This window comes from Xyrauchen texanus, chromosome 36 (assembly GCF_025860055.1).
Source record: "Xyrauchen texanus isolate HMW12.3.18 chromosome 36, RBS_HiC_50CHRs, whole genome shotgun sequence".
Classification (NCBI taxonomy): domain Eukaryota; kingdom Metazoa; phylum Chordata; class Actinopteri; order Cypriniformes; family Catostomidae; genus Xyrauchen; species Xyrauchen texanus.
In genome coordinates this window covers 33,737,751-33,761,584 of record NC_068311.1, presented here as the reverse complement: position 1 = coordinate 33,761,584, position 23,834 = coordinate 33,737,751, and the positions used below count along the sequence as shown (strand labels likewise).

Below are 23,834 nucleotides of genomic sequence, written 5' to 3'. Positions count from 1 at the left end.
TTCAGTAGATTAGACCCATAAAGATGTCTTGATAGTCTTTCAGACTCACGTCATACAAATGCTGGTATATCCTGACCTCCTCACACAAGTGCTCTTTGCATGCACATCCAATTCCTCTCCTGTTCTTCACCAGCATTTACGTCATCTTCTTGCACTATTTTGTGAAGTAGTCGCAATGCATCTGTATGCATATGCTAGGTTCGGCTCACATCCACTAGTCACAAGCCCATAATACTCATGTTTACGAGAAGGACTGTGTCCGTCTAGCATGCTAAAGAGTTTTTCTTTCTGTTGTGCAAGTCCTGCCATCAGAAAGCCTCTCTTAATTCTTAATTTGCAGCATTCAATAAGTTTGTAGGCAATTTATAAGCTTTGTAAATACCTCTTATTACTAATAATGTGCAAGCAGTCACACGTTCATGTGTCACAAGTATCTTTATTGTTATACCTGGCAGGTGTAAAAGATTACAGATGTATTACAAAGCATTCAACATGCGTTTCAATGAACATGCTTAATTTCCCCCGTGACTCTGTTACAAAAACATCGGTTGAGTTTCCTTTGATTGAAATAAGAACCTTCGTAACCACGTGAGGATCAGTGCATGGTGTAAGACTTTTAGTTGTAAGGCAGAAACACAGCGATTGGGAAAAAATCCTTATCCAAGTACTGATTTCACTTTATTCCTCTGCTCACATAAAAAATGAGAACTCCTCTTAAAGTCCATGCAAATGTCTGGCAGACAGTGGAATTCTTTTTGGAAGAGAGAGTGGGAAAGCTGGTCTCTTGCTCTCCCTGTGTCTCCTGTTCTCTCTCGTCCTTCGTCCTTCCCTCCCCTCTCTCCTGTATTCTCTCGCTCTCTCTCTCTCTCTTTCTCTGGCAGCACTCAGGTTTTTTGGCAGTAGTGACCAGAATAAAAACAGCAACACCAGACATAGAAGAGAAAAAAGTGCAATGATCCATTAAACCAAAGGCTTTGCCCTTTCTTAATTACGTCGTGTCCAGTATCATTTCTTTTTTTTTTTCTTCCTCTCGTCATTTTTTTTTAGACATATTTGAAGTGGTAATTAGCTCTTGGAGAATAAAACCAGCTGATTTGGGGAGGGCCAGTGCATTTTGGGGCGAGATGGCAAGCAGAAGGGTTTCGTTGCTCCTTCTCGGATTCTTCCTCACCACGCAGCTGAGTCCTTCGCTACAAGGAGGTAGGTGTACACTTTGATGGCTCATATAGGAGACCCAGAGATATATTACTTGTGTTGGAGTGACATAGTGAGCTTCCTACGTTGTTTCCTGCACATTTGAAGACATTACTTTAGATTTTAAAGTTTGTATGATGCTGAAAGCAGAGTTAGAGAAGTTAATATTCAACTTTTCTACAGGTGTTTATTAAAGGAATGATGATTTTTGTCATACATGTCAAGGGATATCGATATGTAGAGACTTTCTTTGCTAATAACATAAAGTAGTTATTTGTTTATTATATTTATGTTATGAGTTTTATTATATGTGTGTATACCTTGCAGAATGACAAGATTACAATGCCATGACATCTACATACATTTTGAAAATGCTGCTGGACCATAAATAAACTGATACATTTATTGGTTAATTAACAACTGGATTTATTGTGTTTTAATGGACACACCATCCCGGTAATACCTCTCCATAATACCTCAACCAACCACCTTCTTCCAATACTTTACATACTATTCAATGCACAATCCCCCAAAATAAAAAAGATAACAGGAATTCAGACAAAAGTTGACATGACATTCTTCACATCGCATAAATTGCCACCATGTCTTTGCGGAATCTGGTCCACATTAATGGGAAACAATTGGGGTGGTGACATTAACATATTCCATATATGGTTTTCGTTTGCCTAATATCATCCAGAAAATTTCAAACCTAATGTTCTTAAAAAGGATGTTTTTTCAGAGAAAATTTTTTCTGTATGAATAAACATATGATCCTTATATATAAGCAGTTCTTGGGCCAGCTTAAAGGTTTGTATGTTACCGTATTAGGCACACACAAATGAATCTTTTTGCTAAGTATATTTACTAACATGACTGTAACATAAATTATTGCAAATAGTTGAATTATATGTCTAAGATAACCTTATAATAGTGTTCTGTCTTTTGGCATTCCCTATCAATGAACGTTTATGAAAGATTCATTGCAAACAGTACAAACCACCAAATGCAGGCTGCAAAGATTTTACAGAAAATAAACATTAAACCCAGATACAGATGTTAGCACGGCTTCTCCTGTGTCTTGTTTCATGTGCCAGAATGCTCGACAGGGAATATGAATGTAATGAATGTTGTTTCTCTTTAAGGCTGTTCCTCTCAATTGTAGAATGTTTTGCGTGGCTGACAAGGTGGGTTGTGATTAGTTTGTTAATCGAAAACACAGCTCATGCATTCTGTCAGCTTGTGTAGAATTTACATCATAAAAACCCTGCCGGTGGAAATCGCTGTCCAGGCAAGAGCGCAATTGCCCATTGGGTCAGAGTCTCTGCATATGTTACGTGTTGTTGGAGTCTCTCCAGAACATTGCTTTTGCAAGTACAAGGGCAAATTGTGGTACAGAGGAACTCAATATAAGACAAGGAAGTCAAATAATCTCCATCACGATTTTGGCCCCTCTCTTTAGGTCGCAGTTGTTCTGAAGTTCTTGGATGTGTGTCTGTGCAATGTTTAGCCATGATTGAATAGCATGTGAGGGTCTGTTCCCAGTTTCCAAACAAAGCCAGAGTTTTTCACAGTGATTCATTTATTTTCTCAAAAATACTTTTTTTTCGACACTTGCTTATGTATGTCTTTCCAGGCTGTTTTTAAAAGAGACCTCTTTCAGCAACGTTTCACTGATGGTGAATTAATTTATAGTTGAGAAATACTGCTCTTGTTGCCTGTGAGGATTTCTATCTGAGATATGTATTCCATAAAAGCCATTGGGTCGGCATCTTAATTTCAGTGGTCTGCTGTGTTCATTTTGATCATTAAATTTGAGACCATAAAAAGCTCTGCTATTTCCTCCATATTTCTGTAGCTCTGACCAGCTCCAGCATGAAAAATTGCAGGTTTGCTCGACCCAGGCTTTTCTGTAGGGCACCTGTGACATTTGTGTCGAGAGTGAAAACTTCACAGCCATGGATAGAGAATCCTTTCCTGCTTCGATCAAAAAACGAATTGCTTTGAAGACAACCTTTCATGATCCATGAAAGTAAAAGTATTTATCCATAACCGGCCCCAATGACCCTGAAATGGACTCAAATTACCCTGTGCATGGTTTGTTCAGTACTGTCATAAATGAATAAATAGCTTTCTGAGCAAATTATTATCAAATCACCTCTGTATTGGACAGTTACCAAAGTCTCCCTATGAATTTCAAAGTTCAGAGCCTCTGAGTTTATATGGACAGCTCACGCAGGTGGAATGTTTTCTCTGCTGGTGTGAGTGAGTTATGAGGCAGGTGGGAATTTCGGAACCTTGGGAAGTTACTGTGTCATCAGTCAGGTTGCATTTTCTATGATGGGCTAAGCTACGTCTAAATGCCGTTTTGCTGATTTTTGCTCAATGGTCTTAATCACCATTGGTGATTTTGGTGCATGGCATTAACCCCAAACCCTTGCTGAAATTATAAACTTAAGGCAGGTGCACACTGTACGATTTTGGCCACGATTCTGCCGTCTGAGATCAATTTCAGGAATCCTAAAGGATTTCTCTCGTCGCAGGGCAAAATCAGTAATCTTACAACATTCAGTGTGACATGTTCACAGACGGACGATTAATAGCCTTTGCGATGATCTTCAGCCTCCGTCGAAATTTGGACAGTGTCTGAAATTTACCATCGTAGCCGTATAGTGTGACTTCTATTACGACGGGATGAGATATCCTGCTCCTCTCTCGCACCCCAATTCACTTGGAAAGAAACCTGCTCCATGTTTGCACCACCATAGCAACATTTGTGCCCAGTTATCTACTCGAGTACTTTCAATGATTTTTCTTTTTCATTTTATATAAAAAGTTTGAATAAATAAGCAGAAAATACTTGGAGAAGCAATATTCTCTGAATTAAATGAATACAGAGCTTACAAAATGAAAATAAATAAATGATTGCATTTTCTCATTATTTTTCTTTACATTTATCATGCATTTTCTTTACAATGTTATTATAATTACTATTTTACTTTTAATACATTTACATTAAATGTCTGTAAACTTCTTTAGTTAAGTTTCACACCACTCCAATTTTATTTATAAATAAATAAATACAATAAAATAGAAATATTGAACAATTTATACTGGTAAGTATTTATGGGACGTTTTAATCCAAATCAGCAAATACAGTTGATACAATTATAGAAATCTACGTCATGTTTGTGCATTATTCACCGGGAATTTGCAAGCGTGATATATTATCAGCCTTTATGAATTTTAACAATTTTGAGTGGCCGATAGGTTACTAATATAAAAAAGGACAAAGACGTACTATAACCCACCTTTTTTGTTTTCTCCAATGTGAACGGAGAAGTTTGTAGAAGTCTTTTTATTTCCACACTGAATATTTTCTTGTGGCAGCTCATTATTACTGTAGGCTTCCTCCCACACTCACGTTCATTCTCAACATCTGTACATTTCTGTATTTGTGATCAAATTATATTATTATAGGCCTATTTGACAAAATCCATCTTTCTTGTAAATGTTAGCCTATGCTCGTGATGGAGTGGTATTGGAGTAATGGAAATGCTGATGTCCCGACTTCCAGAGAAAGAAAAATAATGCTCCTCCGTGGTGGGCAAATTTTGCTGTTTCGCTTCTATTCCGCAACACTCCCGTAACTTGTCATGTTCACTGTTCGGGACGATTGGGACCACAGTCAGCTATGATGTATATCATGCAGTCTGACATAACATTGCACAGTGTGCGATGGCGATATCAATGCGTTCATATCGTAGAGTCTGACAAGAAACAATCGTAAAGGACTATTATAAATCGTAAAGTGTGTACCCGCCTTTAGACCAGTATGAAGTTCCATGCTGGTGCAGGCTGTTCTAGCTGGAGTACAAGTAAGATATTTTGATGAAGCTGACTAAATAAGAAAGTATTGCTGGTAAAGTTAGTTTAGAAGTTTGGTTGTGACCAGCAGAGCTGAAAGAATGTAATTTGGATTAATTATTTTGAAAGCAAAAAGCTAACATCCATGCGCTACACTAACCCTGTAATCCGTTATTCAAGGGCACAAGAGCACCCACTGAGAGACTTCATGTTAAAACATATAGTGTTACAAAGCATGCAGTAACTGTTGTTGTATTGAGTAATGATCTTGCAGGATCCTACAGTCTCTCTGCTTTATTGGAACTGGCATTAAGTCTAAAGTAACTAAACAGTTGATAGATTGTGTAAGCATACCTAAGACATTGGCAGCACTTTGGAAAGCCCTTGGATGTACCAATTATCATGTCCCAAGTGTTCCCCGTATTCTTATACCTTCCTGTTGTAATTTATCACTCAGAAGTCTGTCGACATGTAGCTGAAAGACAATCAATCATATTTTTCTTGGTATTGGGTAACAGTGCCCTTCAAACATCTTTATTGTTCACGTCTTAGTGCAGACACCAGTACAGTACAGCACGGCAGACACACCAGGCCCCAGCGCTCTATCTCGCAGCCAAAATAGTTAGGGTGTTTTATGACAACAGCTATTAATGACACGCTGGATATGAGAGGATGAACAGGGCCAGATGAAAGGAAAGAAAAGAAAGGTCTTGCCTTCTAGTCTCGTAAGAATTAAGAAGCTCTCCTTTAACTCAGCAGTGCTTGAAATAAGGGGAGCGCTTTTAAAAAAGTCTCTGGCTCAGAACATCAGAGGAGCTCAGTCCATTATGTCTCATCCTTATTGACACTTGCCTGGCTCTGCTTGAAGGTGTATGAAATCACCACCAGATCAGATGGCACACCTCTGCTGTAAAATGGAATTATGATGAATTGCCACCCCGAACCCCCCTCTACGAATTCCCAATCTGATTAGCGACTCCCCCAGAGATGCTTTATGACAAATATCTGATGGGAGCACCTCTCTGGGCTTCATCCTGAAGATCTTGCTTTCCAAAGCTGGCTGTAAGCTTTGGAAAGCTCGCTTAAAGGAATGAATGTCTCGTGGTAGGTCTAGTGGTGTGTTGATGGATTTGAACTCTGTAATGCCTGTAATGTTCAATGCATTCAATGCTTTTCACAAATTATCGCTCTGCTGATAAGACCGGTGTAGAAGTTCCAACCTGTTTTATGATGGTCAATGATGGATTATGCTTGTCTAGCTAGTAACCAGGATAGCAAAGCTTAGCTATAGAAGCTAATCAACCAGAGTTGTTATTCTGATGAAACTGATTGACAAAGTCTTGCTAATTAAACAAGTTAAGAAGTCTTGTGGAAACACCACCATGCTTGGGAATAGGGATGGGAATTCTAAGGAACTTAATGGTTCTCGTTCGATTCTCTAGTTCCATAACAATGTCATTAAAGATGATTTTACTACTTGAAGAAGTGTTTTTTCACCATTGGGCCAAATGGTTCTGAGCACGGCGAGAAACGGTACCAGGAGCATTTCCACTTGAGCATGTTACTGGCCCCAATTTCTAAGCACAGTTGGCTAAGAGAACCATGCTGGTGGAACGGCTTTAGTGACATGGTGACTCGAGATTGGTCACATGCTCAGTCAGGACATTTTAATCCTTATATTAAAGCATCACTGTGGGAAAAGAAACCATGATATTTACAATTAGCACAGATTGGTAAGGAAGGGCATGGTACCACAATGAAAATCGTTCAGCCCATTGGTGGAAAAGAACCTATTTAAAGAACCGAACACCTTGAAAATCATTCGGTTCCAGTATTTTTACAAAATGGAATAAGTACCTGTTCTTGGTTCCGGGAGACCAAAATCCAAAACACAATATATGCTGGTGATTGACAAAGCACACTATATGCAACAGATTTTTTTCTTCTTCAGGATAACAGAAAGCACACAAAGGAACCAGAGCAGGTCTGCACTGGAGATGTGAATCATACACATCCCATTTGGAACCCTCTCTCTTGTAGATTAAATACCTCCTAAAGTTTCCTGCTCTTTAGTTAGCCCTGAAGAGACTAGGACTCTGTAGAATGTTATACAATGACCTCAGCTCTCAACGCCAAGCTCTACTGGGCTCCTGGAGTGTTGGCAGCAGCTCTGTATGAATGCTAGCAAAGATAAACAGCTTCATTTAGCTGCCTTAATTTATACCTCCATTCACAGTCTGAGGCTGTTAAAAGATCTGACACTTTATCTACCATATCTTTGGCATTTTGAAACATGGCTCACTTGCCACACACTCATATACCCAACTATTGCCAGTCCATCACAGGATAGCATTGCTGGGAAAACACATAGCCAGATATCAAGGCTGAATTGTGAAACGTAAGGTGGTTTGTGTTTCGTTCAGAACCGTATGAATTTGAATTTTACAATCAACATGTGTCTGGCTCTTTCGTAGGCCCGGTCTGCACTCTAAGGTATTGTATACACATTCAGATGGGAGTTCTGGGTAGATATCATAGTTATCTCTGTTCATAGTAGTGTTAAAAGCAATTCAAGTGAGTTAATGGCAGATTCAATGGTTTATTTACAATAAAAGGAATTTTTCTGATTATTCTGTTGAACACTTAAAAGCCCTGCCAATAAAAGCATAAACTTTCTAGTCTTAGCAAGCCACCGATTTGGTTTCCACTGGTCTGGTTGGATAGCTTTAAAGGGAATTTGGATTTTCTTGTCAACTGGTCAGCTGTGCAACTAACTTGACACCAGCCTGGCCAGACTGGGAGACTTGCAAAATCAACATAAACCAGACATGTAAACCACCTTAGACTGGTTTTAACAGAAGGGAATATAGCATTTATTTCTTAAAATTGTAAAACGAACACTGCTATTCCACCACTGCGCCATTCTGCCCTTACAAAGGTGAAACGCAGTGCCTGCAAATGTAATGAAACTGAGATAAGATGGATTGGGTCGAATTTAGCTATGGCAGAAATAGTACGAGTTGTATAATTGTATGCAATCTTAACTCATGATCTGTTCTGTGACAGATGGGTTTGGCTCAACTATGCTCAGATTCAGAGAAAATGGAGTGCAAAAATGTAATAATTCAACATTCTGGCAGAACAATCAAAAATACAAAACAAACTTTAAAGGCATTTTTCTCAGTTTCAATGTTGGTGTAGTTACTGGATTTTGGCTTTGTAGGGCAGCACTGTTAGCATGCGATTTCACCTACTGAAGAGCACATTAGAATGTTATTAGCTCTATATCCACAAATTACAGTGTAGGTAAATGTCAAAGTGAGCGTCCCATCTATTTCCACCCAGATGAGACTGAGACTAGATTAAAACAAAGAGCTGCACTTAAACCAAATTATTTGTTACAAAAAAAAAAAAAAAAAAAAACTCTTAAAATCATCCTAGACAGCTTTCATACCAGCTGAGTATGGGCTCTGTCAGACACAGGATCTGGTCTGGACTGCATGTGAACATGGTTCCTCACTGGCATGTTCTTGTCTTGAGGTCATGATGAATGATCTGATGTAATCCTTCTTCTCCCTGGTCTTTAATGAAACACAATGTAGAGGACCAACCAAATCTGTCTCTGTAACACAGTACATTGGTAGAGTTAGGGTCAAAATGCTTATAAATATTTGTCATATTAATATATTCTACCACAACTTGGGTGTCAAGTTTGTTCTGATAGGGATGTACACAGCAGGTGGAAACACAAGTTGCAAATAATAAAATGCAACTACCAATATAAAAGTGCATACTTAGGATAGCAACATAAATAGGTTTATCAACTCAAAGGAGAAATTGCTCCCATCTCTTGTTGACATCAAAGGCCATGATACTGAGATTTCTGATATCGGAATTGGATCTGAAGAGAAAAAGTGGTATCTGTGCATTCCTAGTCTGCGTACATTTGAATGCAGTATAAGTATACTTCATTTGACTGTACGCACATATACAGGCGGTTGGCGCATGCACGCAAGGACTGCTATGCAATATTGGATTATTTCTCTTCAAGTGTTTAGACCTATAAATATGTCTTTATATTCCTTCAGACTCGAGTTATACAAATGCAGGTATCTCCTGACCTCACACATTCTTTCTTGACTTGCACATCCACTGTTGTTACTTCCACATTAGACTCCTTTTATTTAGCAGTGATTACATCTTCTTCAGTGCTTCTTCAGCAATGGCTCAACTGTAAGTGTTGCCACCTTGTGGACCCACTAATTAGTCCAAATAATTCCAGGTGCAGAGTACATGCGGTTAGAAAAATGGGGCTGTGCGAGTTCAGTGTTCCAGCACTCTGCTGATGATTGAATTTGCATTACACATCATGTACGCAGATGCCTAGCATCCGCATCTGACCAAAGTATACTTGAGCTTTAATTTTCCAATAACATCTAAACCCTTGATTTTTAGTGCCACACAGTGGACAGTTCGCCTATTATCTGCCACGATACATGTTGTGAACCACATAATATCATTTTGCAGAAATGTATCCACTGGAAAGTAATTTTCATGAGATTAGGATGATTTTTTAGGAGGCAGGATAATCGTACTGCCTACTTTATGGAACAGAATTAATATCTGTAGTGCACAGGCTGTGCATAGAATGTTGCCTATGCAGTCAGCTCTCTCAGTTTTGGAACAGATGTTAAATGGAAACTTTGGAACAATCAGCTCAACCTTTGCCTCAACAGTGGAACCTGTAATGTTTTCCTTGCAGATTAAATCTTCAAACCATGTCTAATGGCAAATCCATTTATATTACAGCAAACCAATGGACATGTGCTTCAGTCAGTTCATTGCGATCGCTCTTGCACTGACTCTCCACACAGTCTGGCTGTTTCATAGCCCATTGCTCATGATGTTTACAAAATCAAGTCCTTCTGATCTCTCTGGATGAGATCTTTATGGAGGGGGGCCTTTGTTGATTTAGAGGAAAAAATCAGAGAGTTTATCTCTTTCTCTATCGTTTGTCAGGCTAGGTGAGATCTTTAAGCCAAGGCAGTTAAATCAGACTTCCACCTTGCCGTTAAACCCTTAAAAATGTAGGCCAGTCTGCGCATCATGTGTTTATTTGCCTTTGCATTCCTCAAAGTTAATGCTCTCTCTGCAGTGCAGTTGTGCGACACCACAGATCGGGCTTGCGGCCAGACAGGAGAGAGAGACAGAAAGCAGTGAATGGTGTTTCCTATCACAGAGATTTACTCGTCTAATTCTCAAGCTCACATCCTTCAGCCGTTCTTCATCCTCCTTTTTATTTTCTTCAAGATAGGAATCTAAAGTCAAGATGTGACAAAATGTGGGCTTACCTACCACACACTCATCCAGGCCTGCGGTCTTTGAGTTCAAATCCATGGATATACAGTAAATGAAAATAATGCTACAGAAATAGGTAGGATTATAATAAAATTAAACATTCCTCAAGAATTGGATTTTATCAGGAAATCAGGCTCATATTCTGTGTTGCATGCATACAGTGAGGAGAACACATAAGCTGAAAGTTTTAAGATTTTAGGTTTTAAGAAGTTTTGAAAAATAATGAAAAAGAAATATTTGAGATTCTGTACCATTTCTAAATCATTAATCAAATTAGCAAATTTGTGACATTGACTGTTAACTTCTTTGAACAAAATGTCAGATTTCCTTGTTTCCATTGAAGCACACAAGATGCTCTGCGGACATTCTCAAATTATGGAGATAACATGGATCATCAGGTTTTGCCCATGCCAGCTCAAGTGCATGCTGTCATTACAATACCAAATAGTTGATCTTTTCACTCACATATTTATGCTGACAATATCATTTTAATTTGTATAAATGTTGTATTCATTTTTTTAATTAATGGAAAATAGAAACATTATTTTCTAGTGATCTCAGACTTTTGGACCCTATTGCGTGCGCATCTACATCGATTAGCCACAGCATTAAAACTACCTCTAAATGTGTCCTGTGGTATCTGGCACTAAGATGTTGGCAGCAGATCCTTCAAGTCCTGTAAGTTGCGAGGTTGGGCCTCCATGGATCAGACTTGTTGGTCCAGTACATCCCATAGATACTCAATCAGATTGAGATCTGGGCAATTTGGAGGCAAAGTCAACACCTTAAACTCTTCATCATGTTCCTCAAACCATTCCTGAGCAATTTTTGCAGTGTGGCAGGATGCATTACCCTGCTGAAAGGGGCCACTGCCATCAGGGAATACCACTGCCATGAAGGGGTGAACATGGTCTGCAACATGTAGGGATTTTGTACGTGTCAAAGTAACATCCACATGCATGCTAGAACCCAAGGTTTCCCAGCAGAACATTGCCCAGAGCATCACACTGCGTCCGCTGGCCTGCCTTCTACCCATGGTGCATCCTGCTGCCATTTCTTCCCCAGGTAAATGATGCACACTCACCTGGCCGTCCACATGATCTAAAAGAAAACGTGATGCATCACATCAAGCCACCTTCTTCCATTGCTCCATGGTCCAGTTCTGACGCTCACGTGCCCATTGTAGGTGCTGTCAGTGCTGGACAGGGGTCAGCATGGGAACTCTGAACATATTCAGCAAGCTGTGATGCACTGTGTGTTCTGACACCTTTCTATCATGACCAGCATTACGTTTATCAGCAATTTGTACTACAGTAGCTCTTCTGTGGGATCAGACCAGATGGGCTAGCCTTCGCTCTCCACCCACATCAATGAGCCTTGGGCTCCAGTTCACCGGTTGTCCTTCCTTGGACTACTTTTGGTAGTTACTAACCACTGCATACCGGGAACACCCCACAAGACCTGCCGTTTTGGAGATGCTCTGACCCAGTGGTCAAGCCATCACAATTTGGCCCTTTTCAAAGTAGCTCAGATCCATACGCTTGCCCATTTATCCTGCTTCCAACACATGAAATTCAAGAACTGACTGTTCACTTGCTGCCTAATATATCCCACCCCTTGACAGGTGCCATTGTAACGAGATAATAAATGTTATTCACTTCACCAGTTTTAATGTTGTGGCCGATCAGTGTATATTAATCAATTCTAGATTCAACATAAAAACTTGCAGATGTGTTACTTCAACTGTTAACATGATTTATTCAATGCACTGTAACTGCCATTTTATTGCATTAGTATGCATTCATTCAACCTTTAAGCAACTTTACTCCTTTAATTGGCCTTTTTTACAAATGTTAAGTCGCAGTGCATACAGTATATAAATTATTTTTATTAATCTATAAAAGAAACATTCCTAATTAGCAAACTCTGGAAACACTGAAATTGTCAGTCATTTGCAATGGAGCAAGACGTTTGAGTCACACGTTCATTAACGAGTTAATTAGCCATGACCTGGATGGAAATCAAGCCATCCCACATAGAGAATTTAAATGTATTACCAGACATTTATTTTCCAAACAAGTCAACAAAATAGCCCTAATGATCCCTGGCGTGTCAGTCGAATGACCATTCAAAGATTTTATAAGACTTATTCATTTATAACCTTGTGAATGAAATATAACTGATAAAAATGAGACTTCTGTAAGTCATGAGTCATTGAGTCAATAATGAGCTGTAATGAAAAGGAAAATACCAGTCACACTGGACCATGACTGCAGTCATTAATATAACAGTATTACTATTAATATTTTCTCCTTAAAACACAAAGGTCTCCTGGTTACAACTTCTAGATATTCTGGAAGCTTCTATTTGTTATTGCGTAAGCATTCATTATGCCTTTTTATTCTCCAGACTACATGAAAACATTGAATGCAGCAAGTACCTTAAAGTTTAGCTCGAAAGGGGCAGAAGCCCCTAATGAAGTGAACAAAAACAAGCTTCAACATGATTGACTAAAAACAAGTACATGTAACTTTATAAAATTAAATGTACTTCAAGCTTTAAATGCTCAGATGGTAGGAAAGTACATACTTCTATTAAAGACTTTGTTCGGGTCAGGAAGCATGATTAAATAGGTCAATTGTCATTTGTTGTAAACACGTTACTTTTATAAAATTACTAAATCATTATATTTAGGGCTGTAGAAAACCATCCATCTGACGCAGGTGTACATCCTTAAACAAGCCCTCATAATAAATCTCGGACTGATTTGCAAAATGGATTGCTGTGAACTGTGTACCAATGATTGACTTATGATCAATAATATACAAATATACACTTTTTATGCTTAAATCCTCTGCCACAATAATGTAATGCATTTTAATTTTCTGAATATTTTTTAATAATATATATTTATATAATTTAAATATAACTATTTATAATTATTTCATCATTATATATTGAATTATTGTTTTTTGGGGGGCTTTCACAGCAAATATTTACATATGCAATTAATTTGATACATTTATTGGCACACCATGTTATTAATTCGATTACAAATTTTAATTGATTGACAGACCAAATATTTTTTCAGAAATAATTGTATGTGCAATAATATATGATAATACAAATTATGTACAGTGTATCTGTTCAAGGTTACAATTTTAAAGGGTTTAACACACACCATGTGTTTTAATGCATGATAGATTTCACAGGTGTAACTATAAATAGGTACATATTTGAATTATTATAAGTGTGGAGTCAATTATATATGAAAGCATCCAACTGAATATAAAAAGTATTATAAGACATTATGAATAAATTATACTGTTTAAATATATCCTTAGGCCATGTCCACACTAATCTGTTTACTCAAACGTCAATTCTCAAGTTTTGACAAAAACTGATTTTCGAAAATGAATAAATGTGAAAATGCCATCTTCACAATGTAGTGTGGACAGGGAAAACAGAGATATCTGAAAACGATGACGTATTTGTTGTCAGGTGGTGCAGTCATGTGATCCATTCAACCCAAAACAATCAAGATGGCGGCCCATGTTGTAGTGGCGTGGTTGTGCCTGATATTCACTTTGAGAGCGTAGGTTAACATAAATGTTACGACCATCACATTGCAAACTGGTGACGGAACATGAGGACAATTGCATTTCAGACCGTACATGGAATGGAAAATGTCCGCATGCACAGAGTTTGGATACGTTTATGCATGGACAAGGAACTTTTGGAAAATGCTTGAAAACGTGTGTCTGGATGTAGTGCGTTTTAGAAAATTAAAATGCCATTTTCAATCCCTTACAAAAACCGGGGACAGGAAATTGTTTCAGTTTGGTGTTGATATGAGATTGTGACATCCTGTCCTGCTATAGGGTGTGCTTGGGAAGGTGGAGCCTCTATCTGCACACACCAACCAGTGGATGTTGTGTTAGAGTGAGCCAACATCAATATCACTCTGCCCATTCCATCAAATGTTCCACTCATTGTCTGGCTGCGTTCAAACACTTTGGTGAATAGGTGATGGAGTGTGCAATTCTGTTCTCAGCATACAGCTACTGAGAAAAACTACAAAACTCAGTCTCTTGCCAGCCATCCACTTCTTTTGATTCTTGGGAAATGGGGCCTGAATATTTAAAAAAAAATCGATTTATTTTGTATAGGGCTAATGCATTCATTTAGTGCAATTAAGTGTGTGTGTGTGTGTGTGTGTGTGTGTGTGTGTGTGTGTGTGTGTGTGTGTGTTTGTGTATTGCTAAATATTAATATTTAATAATTTTTATGTGGGTTCATGTCTCAGCAAATATTGAGATTTGAGCAGTTATCTGAGTTGCCGTAGCATTTCTGTCAGCTCGAACCAGTCTGGCCATTCTCTATTGACATCTCTCATCAACAAGGCGTTTCTGTCTGTAGAACTGCCGCTCACTGGATTTTTTTTGAACACCATTTGGAGTAAATTCTAGAGACTGTTGTGTGTGAAAATCCAAGAAATAGTTGGAGCGTGGCACCTACTATCATGCCACGCTCCAAATCACTGAAATAAATTTTTTCCCCATGCTTATGGTTGATGTGAAGCTCCTGACCCATATCTGCATGATTTTATGTATTGCACTTCTGCCACATGATTAGCTGATTAGATAATCAGAGTGTATGTTAAACACTGCAATTGTTTTCCTACTCAGATAAATCGGTAAGACTTTACAATAAGGTTCGATTTGTTAACATTAGTTAATCTGACACTACTTTTACAGCATTTATTAATCTTGGTTAATATTAATTTGAAGGATCTGGAGAGATTTTGTATGGAGGAATGGTCTCAGATCCATTGGCATGTGTTCTCCAACCACATTAGGCATCATAGGAGAAGACTCAGAGGTGTTATCTTGGCAAAGGGAGGCTGCAAAAAGTATTGAATAAAAGGGTGACAATTATTTTGTTTGTGTTGTGTTTGCAATTGTTTGCAATATCCGTTATTAGAGGATAGATTTTTGTGAATATTTTGAATGAAAGATCAAAGGGATAAACACTAAAGACATATTTTGCACAGCCTTTTTTTTGCTCATTTTTACCAAGGGTGCCAATATTTTTGGCCTCAACTGTAGTTCAGTAGTCCACCCAAATGACCCAGTCATACTGTTCACGTGTTACACTTACGAATGTAAATTTGTCATTTAATTAAACATCAGCGCCATATTAAGAAATAGCATAGTTTAATGAAAATTATATGAAAAAACGCAAATGAAATACTGATATTCACCATTGTCACACAGACAATCAACATGATATAGTATTTATTTATATGAATAAAGTACTCATTTGTCTTGTAATAACAAATAAACAGATATCCGGTGATAGTAAAGTTATATAGATATTATAATAAAATGGAAGCACACATTTTGTTTTTACATTATTACATATATGTATCTAGGGTCTTTAATGACCCTATACACTCTTCTTCATCAAGCAGTTATTTGTATATTTTTTTGGCAACCCAGAGCAGCTCCTGAAGAGCGTGTTTAGATGAATCACTTCTGAAGCACTATGAGGAGGTTCCGCCAAACTGAGAGAATACAAGTGAGCATTATGACGGTGAACACAAAGCACTCCGGTCTCACTTTAATTGAATGATTGAATGTGTAATGGTGAATGTTCTTGGTCATTGTGGGCTCATACACACTGTGTTAATGACAAGCAGTGGCACAGGGGAGGAGATGCCCACTTAATCTATTTCTGTGGAGATTATAGAATGAAAAAACATATTTTCAAATACACACAGAAAGGAAGACTAAAGATGACCAAAGAGAGAGATATATTTTAAGTATTTGGAAATATTTTGAAATTTTAAATATATTTTTTTATTCTATATTTTATAAATTTTTTAAGCCTTAGAGGAAATAATTTATTATTAATATATATTATTTTATTTTGGTTCCAAGTTAAATATGAACAAAGGACATGAAGCACACATATTCCTTAAGAATTATGAAAATTTGTATGGCAATTATTTTTCATAATCGCAATTATTTGACAATTACATAATTTTTTTTAAAAATCTACACAGAAAGAAATTATTTATTTTACTATAAGCTAATGAAATGTAATGGTGATTTCTGGACATGCAAATTGGCTGATATTCTGGTTTAAAAATAAAAGTCCTCTCGGCCATGGAGGCCGTGCCCCTACCACTGCCAGCATCCTCAAACATGGAGGTTGTTCTCCTACCGCTGCCCGAATTACTGTCTGTTGAGGTTGGTATGCCAGTTGAGCTTACCATCGCTTACCTGGCTGCCGCCCTCCTCTGTTTCTGGGCAGCTGTAGTGACTGAATTCTCCCCCGCGGCTGCCGCTGACCCTGAACTCTCCCCTGCGGTTGCTGCTGACGATGAACTCTCTCCCAGGGTGGTCGCCGCTCTGCCTATCCAGTTCCCCATGGTCTGTCCTTTTCCCTAAGGCCGTTGACGAGCCTATCCAGTTCCCATTAGTCATCAAGTCTGTCCTGTTCCCTGTGGCTGACAATGAGCCTGTCCAGTTCCCTTTAGTCATCAAGTCTGTCCTGTTCCCTGTGGCCGTTCCTGTCCATTCCCCTATGGCCATTACCCTGCCTGCCCTGACTATTGTGTATGCCCAGTCTACCCTGTTTTTATACTCCTTTCCCAGTTAAAACCTCCTCCCAGGCCACCTGAACCTGATCTGGTCCTGGAGCCACCCTCATGGGCACCTGACCCGTCCTGATTCCCCCACCCTCCCCCACTCGCTCTATCCTGCTGGCTCTTCCCTGGTTTGCCTCCCTTTATTTTGTTCTTTTTATTCTATGTTAGTGTCTGTTCTGTCTTGTCTTGATCTCTCCCTAGTGAGAGGGTTGTAATGTAAGGGTTCAGCCACTTCAGTTATTTTTGTTTTTATCATCTTTGTGGCTGAGTTCTGGCATTCATGTTTAGTGTCTTGTCTAGTCTGTGAGAATGAATGGCTTGCCTTATTGCATTATCATGCGTCCACATGTCTTGTCTGTTATTGGCATGAGTGTATTGCTCTTTTTGTCATCTTGACGGCATGCACTCGCGGTTTGTGTCTGTCTCTCCGGGTCACAATTTGTCTACGTTGTGCTGAGGTTCGAACTCTCGCTCAGCTATCTTGTCTTGTTTTTCACCTGTTGAGTCCATTGCGTGGCGGTAGCTTCACGATGCACACTCAGGTTTAGACTAGTGTGAGAGTGCATGACATCCCTTTGTTGGATTTGCCATGCATTCTCTTGTCTCGTCTGTCGTTTGGCATGAGCACATGTCGCCTTGTTGTTTATGGCAAAATGCTCTCATTACATTTGTGTGTTTGTGTCTGTGAGAGTGCGTGGCTTTGTTTTGTTTCCGTTTGGCAAGGTGTCTCTCAGTCTTGCGTCATACCCCGCCTCCTTGCCTGGCCATTATTAGTTCATTAGTTTCACCTCCTTGTTAACCTGTTTGATTTCTCTCCCTATATTAGTCTCCTCATGTGCGCTGTCCTGTGCCAATTCATCTTGTTTTCACAACCTGTCTGTCCTATCAGAAGTGTCTCCAGATTTGAATCCAGTTTTGCTCCAGCCCAGAGCATTTATGGACTGTGTTTCTCCCCTTGTGGAGGTTTTGTTTTTCTGTTTCCTTTTCTGCGACCAATGACAATATATCTATATACACTCATCTAAAGGATTATTAGGAACACATACTAATACTGTGTTTGACCCCCTTTCGCCTTCAGAACTGCCTTAATTCTACGTGGCATTGATTCAACAAGGTGCTGAAAGCATTCTTTAGAAATGTTGGCCCATATTGATAGGATAGCATCTTGCAGTTGATGGAGATTTGTGGGATGCACATCCAGGGCACGAAGCTCCGTTCCACCACATCCCAAAGATGCTCTATTGGGTTGAGATCTGGTGACTGTGGGGGCCATTTTAGTACAGTGAACTCATTGTCATGTTCAAGAAACCAATTTGAAATGATTCAAGCTTTGTGACATGGTGCATTATCCTGCTGGAGGTAGCCATCAGAGGATGGGTACATGGAGGCCATAAAGGGATGGACATGGTCAGAAACAATGCTCAGGTAGGCCGTGGCATTTAAACGATGGCCAATTGGCACTAAGGGGCCTAAAGTGTGCCAAGAAAACATCCCCCACACCATTACACCACCACCAGCAGCCTGCACAGTGGTAACAAGGCATGATGGATCCATGTTCTCATTCTGTTTACGCCAAATTCTGACTCTACCATCTGAATGTCTCAACAGAAATCGAGACTCATCAGACCAGGCAACATTTTTCCAGTCTTCAACTGTCCAATTTTGGTGAGCTCTTGCAAATTGTAGCCTCTTTTTCCTATTTGTAGTGGAGATGAGTGGTACCCGGTGGGGTCTTCTGCTGGTGTAGCCCATCCGCCACAAGGTTGTGCATGTTGTGGCTTCACAAATGCTTTGCTGCATACCTCGGTTGTAACGAGTGGTTATTTCAGGCAAAGTTGCTCTTCTATCAGCTTGAATCAGTCGGCCCATTCTCCTCTGACCTCTAGCATCAACAAGGCATTTTCAGCCCACAGGACTGCCGCATACTGGATGTTTTTCCTTTTCACACCATTCTTTGTAAACCCTAGAAATGGTTGTGCGTGAAAATCCCAGTAACTGAGCAGATTGTGAAATACTCAGACCGGCCCGTCTGGCACCAACAACCATGCCACGCTCAAAATTGCTTAAATCACCTTTCTTTCCCATTCTGACATTCAGTTTGGAGTTCAGGAGATTGTCTTGACCAGGACCACACCCCTAAATGCATTGAAGCAACTGCCATGTGATTGGTTGATTAGATAATTGCATTAATGAGAAATTGAACAGGTGTTCCTAATAATCCTTTAGGTGAGTGTATAATAATGTATAATTGTTTTATTGTTAATTACATGTTTCTATTATGTTTTAAAACCGTACACTGATGGCATTTTCCACTGCATGTTACGGTTCGACTCGACTCTGCTCGCTTTACTTTTCTGAGCTTGCTTTTCCACTGCAGTTTAGTGCAGCCTCAACATGGGTGGGACTATAGGCTGATCGTCATAGTTGCGTTGCCCCATCCAGCTCTCGTTGGATCCTCTCCTCGGCTACTAACGATAGGAACATCTGCACCTCATTTATTGACCACGGCCATTTCTTTTTACAATTTGAAAGTTATGTGAACAAATGATACTGCTATCGCTGATGCTAACTATAAAACTAGCGGGTTGCTGTCCCGTAGTCTACTCACCTCATTAATAAATAAAAAACAATAATAATAAAAAAAGAGTGCGGTCCTCCAGACTAAAGGGATTCTGTTTTGCTGCCCCCGGGCTTTGCAAAGTTGAGTACCCCTGCTTGAGTTCATCCATATTGTTCTGAGAACCTCATACATTTTCCTCTTCAAATAAGAACTCTTCCAGAAACACTTCAGAGTGCCCCCAAAATTATTTTGCAAATAATATTTAGTCATAAACATAAAAGTCCTGTTGGCATTATTATTATTCCATTATTCCATTCCATTTTTGTCACCTCTAATCATTTTTTGAAGCTATGAGACAAAATACAGACCATTCTGCTTTTGCAAACCCTGTGAAGCTTTTCTGTTATTCAGAGAACATGTTCACAGTGTATGTAAACTTTCCACCAACTTAATAATGTTCTTTGTTCCATTTGTTCACTGGCTCATTTGTAAGTCAATGCCAGGGCAATTCACAGCTCGCTTTTGAAGTTGTAATCTCAGCACCTGACCTTCTAGCTGTGCAATACAAATCTTTCCTTCACATGATTATGGGTGTGTTGACTTGATTTTTGTGGGACAAAGAAACAAAAATAGTGTATAAAGTTATTGAATAATGACAATGTCTTTGGTGCAACTACATGATGTAAGACCATGCGCACAGCATTGCCACTAATAAACAAACACAGAGCCGGGACATATGGATTTGATTGAATGGCCTTCCAAGAACACGCAAAACCCATTTAAAACCTCTGTCATCAGGGGGTCTGTTCACATTCGCCATCATGTTTTAGTGATACATACCAAGTCTGGCTTTGAAATGTAACTTCATAATTGATACCTGAGCTAACAAGACCTCCTGGGAAGTTGTTAGTAGTTTTAAAGCTACCTTGGTAGTTTTCTGTCTTTTTTTATCTTTGCCAAAACTTGCCTACCCATCAATATCATTTGCTGTCGCCTTGTTAGCTAAACCTCTAGAATCTAAATTATTTACTTGAGGTACTCCTTGAGATTTAAGGTATATCATATAATTCCTTTACAAAAAATTGCTGTGGCAGTACAGCAGTACAGTCATGATATCAGAAGGTAATACCGTTGTACATTGATATACTGTACATACCATGGTACTACAAAACATATTGGTAGCTTACATTTACATTTATAAATGTAATTATAAATTTGATCCAAAGTGACTTACAGTGCAGTTATTACAGGGACAATCCCCCCGGAGCAACCTGGAGTTAAGTGCCTTGCTCAAGGACACAATGGTGGTGGCTGTGGGGATCAAACCAGCAACCTTCTGATGAACAGTTATGTGCTTTAGCCCACTACACCACCACCACTCCTATGGTTTTACCCAGAGCCATATAGAGAGAGAGTTGCGACAACGGAAGTTCTAAATGCTTGATCGTCACGTGATTCACGTAGACTTCAGATAGTTCCAGGAAGTGCTTTTGCGGTCATTCCAAACTGTTAGAGTAGAGTGACAGAACTGAGATTTCTGGTAATTAGTAGTCAATAAATGCATTTATTTTATATATTTATGTAACACACCGACATATGTATGTAGCATGAGTATGTTGTTACAGCAATGTTGTTTTTTAAAGATCAAATCAGCTAATATTTGAGGATTAGTGTTCACTTACCGTTATTTGCCTCAACTTATTTCAGGCTAGGGTTTCTGTTGCCTTTTTATGTTACCTCATGTTCATTGTTTTCACTAATCTCATGGTAACTAATGTCATATTTATGACTTTTCAGATAGTACAGAGACAGGCTGGTGACAGGTGATTTCCAGCTCGCACCGCACAATGGGTCAATGAACTATTAACTATTAGCAGCAGTTACGGAAATGTAAAATTTAGTGAAATGAAGCTTATTGTTTACAATTCTTACAATTCTATATATAGTAATATAATTATTTATGTATTATAAATATTATATATCTAATGTATAATTCTTACAATACTTATTCATATACACAATATATTCAGCTTTAAAACAACTTAAGCATACTCGTATATAAACTGCCGTTCAAAAGTAATGAGGCTGAAAATTCAGCTTGGCATCACAGGAGTAAATTACATTTTAAAATACATTAAAATAGAAAACAGTTATTTTAAATTGTAATAATATATTACTGATATTACTTTTTTTGTATTTTTATTCAAATAAATGCAATAACTATTTACAGCAATTCATGAATACATTTCTAATAAATTAAATAGCATGCCAAGCATTTTGTATGTGTCCTTTCTTTCATGTTGTCGTTGCATAGTCTTCACCATAGTTTGCTGTGCTGCATGGGGATGCTCCAATCGCTCAGAGAAAGGTGTGCGAATGTATGGCTTCCCCACTGACAGGGAGAGGAGAAACAAATGGTTGGCTCAAGTCAGCAGGAGCAATCTAAATATAAATAAAAATTACAACAACAAAAAAATGTGTGAGGTATTTGCAAAGATTTTACAATTAATAGGGTGTTCGTTACTAACTTTATCCAGCTCCAATCCTTGCCTAATCTGTTAGTTATCCGATAACATCCCTTATCTCCTAATTTAATGAGTAATACTCAACTATAAGGTTTTAATTTACAAGTTATTTTTATTTAGATGTACTGATAATATACAGAATAAGATAATATTATTCTTTAAACGTCTCACCTTTTAAAAGTGCGTCGCAAACGGTTTGTTCTGCTTCATCTATACGGCGTGGCATGTGTTTGCTGCTACTTCCGGGAACTATTGAGAGGCTCCACGAGCCGCCATTGCTGTAAAAAAAAAAAAACGTTCCATTGGAGTCAATGGAGTTGTCGCAACTCTCTCTCTATATGGCTCTGGTTTTACCATGGTACATGTCTAAAAAAAAAACATGTAATTACCATTGAAATATTGGTAATTTTTTGTTATCGTTGCAATAATTATAAGGAATAAATATAGCAGCAAGTGGCAATTAACAAGACCCAAGCACAGGCCGAAGAGAAGATGGCGGTTTTGATCAGAGTTGCACAATTTGGATTTTTTTTTTGTTATAATGCCCCCTATCATTGGAAAATTATTACATTTGGCATGTGACCTCACAATGTCCTGTTGTTAACGTGTACTAAGTTTGAAGTTTGAATAATGCACTTAAAATATAAAGGCCAATTTGTCATTACTAGCTGCGCCCAAAACATATTGGCTGATATCTTGCGAATTACTTCACAAATCAAAATTCTTTGAACAACGTTTTGCCAGGAGAATCTCTAGACTACACATACAAAATTTGGCAAACATGGCTTGGACGAGATAGAAAAAAATCTAAGTGGTAGAAAAGTTTTCTTAAGGAAATGGAAATCCACATGATTTTGGGACACTGAAGGATTCAGAGGAAAAATTTGATTCTAGCCCGTACAGTTTGTTATTAGCAAAAATGTGGATTACCAGAGGGAAATTCTCACTTTTCTTTGAGTCGACCGTGTAAGTGTGGCAATGGCATGTAGGCTCAGTGTGAACATTTACTGTACAATTTGGTTTGCACATATTTTGTGTACTGTTGGTGAAGATGCATATGAGGTGACAGGCTTGCGTGACCAAAATACGTTTCTCATCATTCTCTAGGGCAGCACGAGAATGACTAAATGAATAGATAAAGCATCAGTTGTGAGTTCTTTAGTGTATTGCATTAGCAGATAAAGAAATGTGAAATTGCCCAACACACCCCTTTTATTTCAACCACAAGCACTTGAATACTACTGAATTCATAGAAGGAACTGACCAGGGCAGCATTTCCCAAAGCATTGCCAGCAATGGTCTCTACGATCAACTTAAGCTTGCGATACTTTTGGGAAATGCTGCCCAGTAGGACTGGCATAGGCCAAATGTCCAGACTCCATGGAAATAGTTTTCAAGGCTTTCAGCATTTTCAGCAACATTTTATTCTCTTTACCCTAGCCCACATTTCTGGTGCTTTTTGTACATCTCTTTTTGAAAGGAACAGATGTGTGATGGCTCGTGTTTTTCTGTTTCAGGGGTGTATGTTCCTCAGGGTGGTGTTGGAGGAGGACCAGGAGGTGCTGGAGTGTTACCAGGTGCTGGACTTTACCCAGGTATAACAATCAGCCTACAACCATGACCCTGTTTGTTTACATCCAGTGAACTCTTCACCATTTTGTTCATCCTAAAAATC

General features: G+C 38.7%; 1 protein-coding gene across 50 annotated transcripts in view; it reads left to right on the top strand.

Moving 5' to 3' along the window:
• Positions 1-919: 919 nt before the first annotated feature.
• LOC127629660 (elastin-like) overlaps positions 920-23,834 on the top strand; it is a 109,623-nt gene continuing 86,708 nt past the window's right edge. For 20 of the 50 annotated variants that reach the window (XM_052106837.1, XM_052106823.1, XM_052106863.1 and 17 more), the window contains exons 1-2: positions 922-1,200; positions 23,677-23,754. In XM_052106837.1, coding sequence (XP_051962797.1) covers positions 1,125-1,200; positions 23,677-23,754 — 154 coding nt within the window. In that variant the 5' untranslated portion in view covers positions 922-1,124. Of the gene's footprint in view, positions 1,201-23,676; positions 23,755-23,834 lie in introns of all 50 variants that reach the window. The other 30 variants (XM_052106833.1, XM_052106835.1, XM_052106862.1 and 27 more) reach the window with 5 other exon arrangements.